This window comes from Dendroctonus ponderosae, unplaced genomic scaffold (genome assembly GCF_020466585.1).
Source record: "Dendroctonus ponderosae isolate FM_Combo_2020 unplaced genomic scaffold, Dpon_F_20191213v2 Dpon_F_20191213_11, whole genome shotgun sequence".
NCBI lineage: Eukaryota > Metazoa > Arthropoda > Insecta > Coleoptera > Curculionidae > Dendroctonus > Dendroctonus ponderosae.
The window spans coordinates 5,375,174-5,383,983 of NW_026017213.1; the positions used below are offsets into that span (position 1 = coordinate 5,375,174).

Here is an 8,810-nt window from a genome sequence, read left to right on the forward strand (position 1 = left end):
GACGGAAAACATGGAATTTTGGCATAATCTTGCACCTAAGTGTCTGATATTCAAATTTCGCTTTCTGGGTCGAAACTACTCGAATTTCCTCACTCAAGTTGTTACTTGGGGATCCGCCCCTGCGATCACAAAGCCTGTCTAACGTGAATTAATTTAGTAAGGAAAACTCCTTCCATCCAGAGGCGCCAAAGTCAGCAAAAAAACGCAGAACTGATAGGAAACTCCATTGCGTCTTGATCTCTCCGCTTCGCTTGGCGTCCCGATTAAACTCGCATTTTCGCTCATTTCTGCGCGAACGCGAATAGTTCTGATCTATTTGCAAAGGAAGCGTGCAAAAGACTACAGTCATGGACTGCTGAAGTGACGAAAAATGCGGCGAAGTTCTGAGCAGGCTCCCCAAAGAAGACTGAGTGAAAAATTCAAAGCAAAGAGACGCGAGAAGAACAAACCAAGTAACATTGTATGTAGGGTTTTAAATAAACGATTACATTTTCATTAAAAGCGCCTTTCAATCTAAACCTTATGATCAATGAAGAGTTTTTCAGTGTCCGGAAATTCTAAATGAAAGGGATTTTTCGCGGCTTAAGTGGACAAATAATTTTTGGAATAAGACAAATTTACTGCTTTCGGCAGGACTTGAACCTGCGACCTTCATGCAGTCATGAAAGCAGTAAATTTTTCTTATTCCAAAAATTATTTGTCCACTTAAGCCGCGAAAAATCCCTTTCATTTATGGTCAATCTGAAGGACTTACGAAGCTAAATGAGGACAAACAGCCACTACTCAAGGTGATCAACCAGTGCAACTGAGGACGTTGTCCACGTACTGAACTAACGTGCAAAACTAGCTAGATTAACCAATGAACATTAAGAATAACAGAAAAATGCTTACCAATAGGAATATGCCACGCAGGCAAAAATCATACACACATTCAGTATAAGGTGAACCAAAAAACGTCATGCTTGTTTGGACATGCAATTCAAGTCCTACTTCTTATTGAATATGGAAAGCTGGTTTATGCGTGCACTGTTCACAAACTAAACAAAATCTTTCCCTTATAGTAAGGTTGAAGTTCAGCGGAACCGAAATCTGTTCAAAAAACAACTACTTTGAAGTAAACAAACCTTTTTCCTTACAAAGGTCAATAAGCAAAAAAGCTACAACTAAATAAGCTACAGCATCTTACAGGAACACCCGAAAAAATCGGTGTCCGTTTCTACTTTCGACGTTTACTGCTACTAATCAAGACCAAAATTCGGTGAAAATTTTCAGCGGAATCGAAAGCGACTGGCCAAAACTACGGAACTTAAACAGTAGCTAGAGTTGTTGATAAACTGCCTGCATAAATGAATCGCCATCAAACTATTGCTTTTATCAACAAAACCATACTCGGTGCAGATCAGATACGAATGAAGGCATGGTTCGATGGTCGAGGTGCAAATGGTTCAGCCCAAACTATCACCGTGATGAGAACATTTCCAATGGCACCTTACTATAAGGAAAAGGTTCCATCTAACACACAGTTCGAAGCGTTCTAGTCAGGAATTTATTGGTCTGGTTTTAACCACCGATCCCCGATGCCCAACCAATGAAAATAAGCAGAGAGACAGTCTTCATGCAATATTTTTGCAGTGCGAAGGTTTTTCAAGGCCTCCTTGAACCAGCCGAGTATTTTTTCATTTCTTTTTGATGCTTCTTCAGGCTTTGGTCACATGAATGTGTTTGTTCTTCACCTTTTCCTCCTTCTGATTCGACTTAGAAGGACTTTTTCACAGACTTCTTTCACTCGCTGAATGCTCCATATTCCCTGTTCTATATATGTGCCGATTTTCCTTGACAGTTGGCAAAGAAACATTGGGTGATGGCAAAAAGGAAATTTATGCGAAAATTTTCCCTTTTGCTTTTGGGGCTTCGACTAGGCCTAAGGATCGTTTTCCCGAAAATACCTAGGAAAATTGAATGTTTTCTCTTACGGGAAAAACAATCCAGATCTGCATGCCAAAAATTTCAGATGGATTTCATGAAAGTAAAGCCCCCACACTTAGCTGATCCACAATCTTACATACATATAATACATGCAAACATCAATTGCTCTGGATGAATGTCCCGTGGTCTCAATTTGTCGTCTGCTTATTTTCAATGATTGCGCCGATTTCCATTTTTCTGGACAAACAGTCGATGTTAATTTTCTCTTTCTGTAGATATACAGGGTGATTGAAAACTGGGTGCCTCAAGAAGGGCCATTTCATTCCCGAGATGAAACCTCGTCCAATCCATTGAACTTTCATATCAGGAATAGGGCCCTTAGCGGTTTGCCCCTGTAAACTGTTGAGAAAATAGTCGAAAACAAACAAACAAGTGCAAAAGATTTGCGGAATAATTGGAAAAAATCGATGCAGTGGTGGGTGCTGAATAGTGCAAAAAATGGGGGAAAGTTGTTTGGGGAATTCGTATACAGAACATTAGACCAATAAATTGAAAACTATGAGTTCCATGAGCCAAAAAATCAACGGACATCTGTTTAAGTAGGAATATATATGTATGTGTAATATATCCAAAGAAAACAATGTAATATAAAGTATTAAGGCAAGCATTAGAAATTTATTTTTGGTTTTACTCGTGAGAAGTTATAGCTTCTTTGAAGTTGGAGCTCCACTTCCAGTCATACTACATGGTTCAACAAAAACACAGTTTTATCAATGCTGGGTCAGTACACAGGTAAGCTAAGTGTATTTAAACATTATCGTATACAATTGTTCAATAAAGTGCTCGACGATGCTTCCTCAGGAGACTCGTTTTCTTGCACTTTTTCACTCTATCGTTTACTCAGTTTATGAGAGAGATGCGTCTACAGCAAAAGGAAACCTAAACTATTTTAGGCGGTGTTTGGATCAACCATATTTGTCGCGATTTTCCCAGAAAATCCTCCACAAATATGCTTGACGAAGGAGGTCAAAATAGTTAAGGCAACATTGGAAATGCGTGTGATCCGGTTTAATAGGTAACCTTTCATGTGAACTTAAGGTATTTGCTAATTCTCAAGAAAAACTCTAATTAAATGGGCCAATTTATATGAAACAGGCGTCGGTTATTGTCAGTCTATTCAACCTCTATTTCCTTAGAGGTGAGGATTTTGAGAAAATCTGGATCTGCACGCGACAGCTCTTGAGATGCTCCATCGAAAAGGTTCTAATGATTTTTTGGTAGTTCTACCGTTTCCGAGATACTCACGAAAAAGTCCCAGACTTTTACAAAAAGAAACTGCTGAGCTCTTCGAAACGCTCTAGCAAAATTACCCTGAAGACTGATTTTTTTACTGTTTTCCCCTGTCATCTCTTTGGAGGTAGGAAGTTGGGTAAAAGAAAACCTTCTTAGAACTAAAGTTAATTCACTTTGGCCCCTGAGTAAGTTGAGGTCATTAGGACACAGTAAACTGCTTCATTCTCGTGACTTTTATTGAGCAGACGACACAACCGTGAGTGGAGCAGGACGAGTAGCCCGTTTCTCCATATAAATTGGCCGCTTTTAGCGAAAATTGCATGCGCATGAAAACTTTACAAAACTCGGACAACACAGCTACTGAAGCCTGCTCACCTTGCTGTGAGTGGACGATGAGGTAACTGGGGGCGTGTCGGTGGCGATGGGCGAAAGCCTTCCATCGCTATTGGAATTTGAGCAGGGAAGTCGTTGTTCTTGAACACTGGCTAGTCTGGAACAGAACGATCCTGAACCACTGTTCCGGATGGCGTGGCCGATTACCTCTTAAGGGTGACAAGAGTTCCAGTTAGCTTTTTGCAACGGCGTAGCGCGCTCTCCAGCCGCTCGGGTTCCTCCTTGAGGAACTTTTCTTCGCGCATCATCTTGTCCATTTCGGTGGCCAGCAGGGCCTTCATGCTGTCCTGCAGACCTGGGAACCTAAAGCGAACCTCCTGGATGAATTGGGGCGTGGCCCGCAGGAGTTTACCCACCGCAGTTTCAAGTCGGCAACAGTTTTGGAACTCTTGCTCAGGATCAGTGCCATGTTTTCCACATCAGACATGTTCACTCTGGTCTTGCGGTTGATCACATTGCCTCTCAGTTCCTCCACCGTGGACTCCAACTCGCTCAGATCTTTTTCCAGCCGCAGCATTTCCTGCTTGTATAAGTCTTCTTCCCTGCTGAGTCTCACCCGTTCTTGGTCCATGCCTAGGTAGGGAACTTGGTCAGTCTCTTTGGTCAAAAATTGCACTCAAAGAAAATTTGTGCACCGTCCGATCCAACGCGACTCCGAACTTGAAACTTTCAGAGTTCATGCAAAATAGTTGAACGTGAAAACCGTAGGGAATTCTTTTTAATCGCATCAGATGCTGATTTTTGCCCGCTTCGTAAGTGTTGATCTGAAAAAGTGCTCACGCGATTGCAGCTGCTCGCACAAAAATTGTTAACTTCCGATCAAGAGCCAGCAGGAACTTGAACACTTCAGAATCCCTTCGAATTTAAGAACCCTAGAAAATTTAATTGAATTTGCATTGCAGGCTGATTTTTGCAGCCTTTGTAAATGTTGGTCGAAAAATTGATGTTTTTACGCGTTTGCAGCTGCTTGCGCCAAAATTTATAAATTCCGATCGAGAGCGACCAGGAACTTGAAATTTGCCGAGTCGATTGCCTTTACTTGGATCTGAACACGCTCAGAAATTCATTTTAATCGCACCAGATGCTGATTTTTGCGACCGCTGTAAATGTTGGCAAAAAAATGTCTGCTTTCTTGCGATTGCAGCCGCTCGCTTAAAACGTCGTAACTTCCGAGTTAGGGCGAGCAGTAACTCGAAATTTTCAGAATCGATTCAAAACACTTGGGTCGAAAAATTGAGAGAAACTAGTTTAAATCGCATCGGGAGCTGATTTTTTATCTCTTTGCAAATGTTGATCTAAAAAGTATTTTTTTAGCGCATAAAGCATAAAAATTCAAACTTTCGACATGGAACTTGAAATTTTCAGAGTCGATTGAAAATAGTTGTGCCTGGAAGTCGTGAAAAACTCGCTTTAATCGCACCAGAAGCTGATTTTTTGGATCTTTGCAAATGTTGGTCTAAAAGTAAACTTTTCACCCGATTGCAATTGCTGCCATCAAAATTTATAACTTTTTGGATTTTTTTGGGGATTTGGAAATAGCAGCAACTTGACATTTTCACATTTCATCCAAAACACTTCAATCTGCAAATTCTAAAAACTACTTTCTATTCTATTCTTTCTATTTCTTCACTATTTGTGAATGCTGACCCAAAAATTTAGGTTTTATCGGAACTGCAGCCTCTCCAATAAAAATTCATAACTTCCGATCGAAAGCGCGAACCAACTTGAAACTTTCACAGTCTATGTAGAATACTTGAACCTACAAACCCTGAAAATTTGGGTGAAAACGCGTCTGATTCTGATTTTAGCGCTTTGCGCAAATATTGGCCTAAAAATTTATATTTTCGTGCAAGTGCAGCCGCTCATATAAAAATTGATAACTTCCGACCTAAGTCGAGCAGCAACTTGACATTTTCATATTCTATCCAAAACGCTTTAATCTGCAAACTGTGAAAATTTCATTCAAATCGCATCAAATGTTAACTTTTGCGCTCCTTTCATATTTTGGCCTAAAAATATATGTTTAATTACTGCTGCAAGCCCTTCAATAAAAATTCATAACTTCCAAGCTGGAGCGACTAGGAACTTGAAATTTTCAGAGGCGATTGAGAATAGTTGAATCTGAAAACCCTGCTAAGTTTATTGAAATTACAACGGAGGCTGAGTTTTGCTCTATTTGTGAATGCTGATCCAAAAATTTTGGCTTTATCGAAACTGCAGCCTCTCCAATAAAAATTCATAACTTCCGATCGAAAGCGCAAACCATCTTAAAACTTTCAGTCTATGTAGAATAGTTGAACCTACAAACCCTGAAACTTTTGGTCAAAACGCCTCTGATTCTGATTTTAGCGGTTTGCGCAAGTATTGGCCTAAAAATTAATATTTTCGTGAAAGTGCACCCGCTCATATAAAAATTCATAACTTCCGACCTAAGTCGAGCAGCAACTTGACATTTTGAGATTCTATCCAAAGCGCTTGAATCTGCAAACTGTGAAAATTTCATTCAAAACGCATCAAATTTTAACTTTTGCGCTCCTTTCATATTTTGGCCTAAAAATATATGTTTAATTACTGCTAAAAGCCCTTCAGGAAAAATTCATAGCTTCCAATCTGGGGCGACCAGGAACTTAAAATTTTCAGAGGCGATTGAGAATAGTTGAATCTGAAAACCCTGTTAAGTTTATTGAAATTACAAAAGAGGCTGATTTTTGCTCTATTTGTGAATGCTGACTTAAAAATTTAGGTTTTATCGGAACTGCAGCCTCTCCAATAAAAATTCATAACTTCCGATCGAAAGCGCGAACCAACTTGAAACTTTCACAGTCTATGTAGAATACTTGAACCTACAAACTCTGAAAATTTTGGTGAAAMCGCCTCTGATTCTGATTTTAGCGRTTTGCGCAAATATTGGCCTWAAAATTAATATTTTCGTGCAAGTGCAGCCGCTCATATAAAAATTCATAACTTCCGATCTGAGCCGAGCAGCAACTTKACATTTTCACAATTAGTACAGAGCGCTTAAGTCTGCACACTCTAAAAAATTCAGCAAAATCGCACCAGATACCGATTTTTGTGCTCTTTGTAAATGTCGGTGGAAAATTTGCATTTTGCATTTTCCAATCGGACCCTGAAAACGGTTGGAAAATCTACCAATCGAAACGGAGTGATAAAATCAACGGGTTTCTTCAAAATGCTTCAACGAACAAGCCGGAGGAAAAGGAGGAAAAAGGTTCACCTGCTTGCCAGACTTGTTCGCCTCCAGCCAACAACGTGGCCCTGATCTTGATGAAAGCATCCCGAATAGTCTCCTTAACGGAGTGCGCTTGCGCCTGCGACATTCTGCGCAGATTCCTCACTTCAGCCCGCAGATCTTTGGCCTTTTTCTGCAGGCCGCGCAGCTGATTGTACATCTCGGGAGTGAGTTGCAGGTCCCGGTAAATCCGACTGTCGTATTGGCCGGGCGAAAGTGAGGCCGGCTTGGGAGGGGGCGCCGGCTTCAGTCGATCCCGCTCTGAAAACGCCCAGAAATGTTTAAAAAAAAGACCACTTGAGACCAAATGGGAAAGAAATTGGGAAACTGCGACTTACCCTGCGACGAAGTCCTGGGAAGCGTGGATGACTTAATGGCGGGTTTGGTGGGTTTTTGGTCCGCTGACGCGATGCAAATGCACCAAAAAACAACGCAGTTAGTAAGAAAAACAAAACACTCAACATGCATCCAGATGGGGTTGTATCTACAGGGTGTTGTCGAGATTATTGTGTGCGTTTACCTGCATGTTGAGGACTGTGCTGTTTAGGCGAGTTCATTTCGGGCGGTTCGTCGCTAAATGAGACCGACTTCTCAAAGGAAACGGACTTATCTAAAAGTATACATATGTTAGATGATTGATTGGCCAATTGGGTGATCGCAGGAGCGTCGACTGTTCGATCAACTACTCCTGAATTTCCTCAAAAAAAATCCAAGTGAGTCAGGCAATTTTGGCTTCTGAGGCCGCTCAGAACTGATAGATTTGCTACTGAATGCTCCTAATTGTCACAAGTTAGAAAATGACTAAATAATAATAAACAAAAAAGGCATAGTCATGCTCCTGATGAAAGATTGGGCTTAAAGAAGCCGTCTAAAGCTCCGAAACGAGCCAATTTCTTCAGTCTTGGTCACTAACTAAAGACAGCAAGTAGCATGCAGGCACAGTTTTATAAAGAGAGGACAAAGATACGAACCATACAAGCATGCCTAAAAGTAAAAATTCTTTCAACTTACGACAGCCGCTTTTACCCAATTTGGGCGCTTTGCTGTCGGACCGAAGGAACGAATCATCTGCCAAAAAAGTACAAAAAATGCGTTAATTTGTACAGGTTTATGCCAATTGGGAACTTGTTATCTCTTGCTCAAAAAGGTTTTAATTCCAAATTTTGAATTTCATACCTTTACAGCTTTGCCGGGTGTTTTCCTGATGAAAGTGGTGGAAATGATTTTTTTCTGCTGGTTAAACCCAGAGCACTAAGAAAAGTTTCTTTGCCGAATTCCAATAGAATTAAGTAAGTTACACAGCGTAAGTTTTACACAGCGATTTTATGGTGTTTGCTAAGAAAATTCGCATCATTTTGTTGGTATTTTATGGACCATGATCTCTTTCATAAGTGGTAGAAGTTTCGATTTTCAGTCATCATCAGGCTTTTTTCAAAATTGTTTTAAATTTTGCTGTAAATGCAGTTGTTTATGCAGGCTTAAGTCTCATCAGGGAATTTTGAGGATTTAACAAAATTGCCGTACAACGTTTCCGTTGAGGCCTGGGTAACGCAGTGCATTTTTAGGAATTCGGCGCAGTGCTACGCAAAGGGCTTAGTGCGCCACCCAACGCAACGGCGCAGTAACTCAGTTCCGTTGCTGGGAAAATGTTGGCGACTTTTTTCCACCTGTTTTTAGATTTCTTTTAAGGGCCATTTATTAAGCCAATCTTTTTTACATTTCATCAACAGGGAGATTTTGTAATCTTTTTCAAATTTTGTCTGGCAGCGCTGTGTCTGATTACCAAGGGCGGATCCAGGGGGGGTCATGGGGGTTCAAAAAAAAACTACGCAAATCTAAAACTTCTTGAATTCAAGCCTTTTTTGAGAAAACTGCCAACATTTCCCCATCCCCATTCTTTCTAAAAAGGCCATTTATTTCTCTCTAGAATGATGTACAAATGAGCGTT

General features: G+C 40.6%; 1 protein-coding gene across 3 annotated transcripts in view; it reads right to left on the bottom strand.

The window, feature by feature from the left end:
- Nucleotides 1–8,810, bottom strand: part of LOC109534230 (coiled-coil domain-containing protein AGAP005037) — a gene marked incomplete in the record, with an annotated part of 72,231 nt that overhangs the window by 5,936 nt on the left and 57,485 nt on the right. For 2 of the 3 annotated variants that reach the window (XM_048662751.1, XM_048662749.1), the window contains 7 exon segments: nucleotides 3,595–3,709; nucleotides 3,760–3,915; nucleotides 3,969–4,185; nucleotides 6,848–7,123; nucleotides 7,201–7,263; nucleotides 7,383–7,472; nucleotides 7,874–7,930. In XM_048662751.1, coding sequence (XP_048518708.1) covers nucleotides 3,595–3,709; nucleotides 3,760–3,915; nucleotides 3,969–4,185; nucleotides 6,848–7,123; nucleotides 7,201–7,263; nucleotides 7,383–7,472; nucleotides 7,874–7,930 — 974 coding nt within the window. 3 annotated transcript variants of the gene reach the window in all.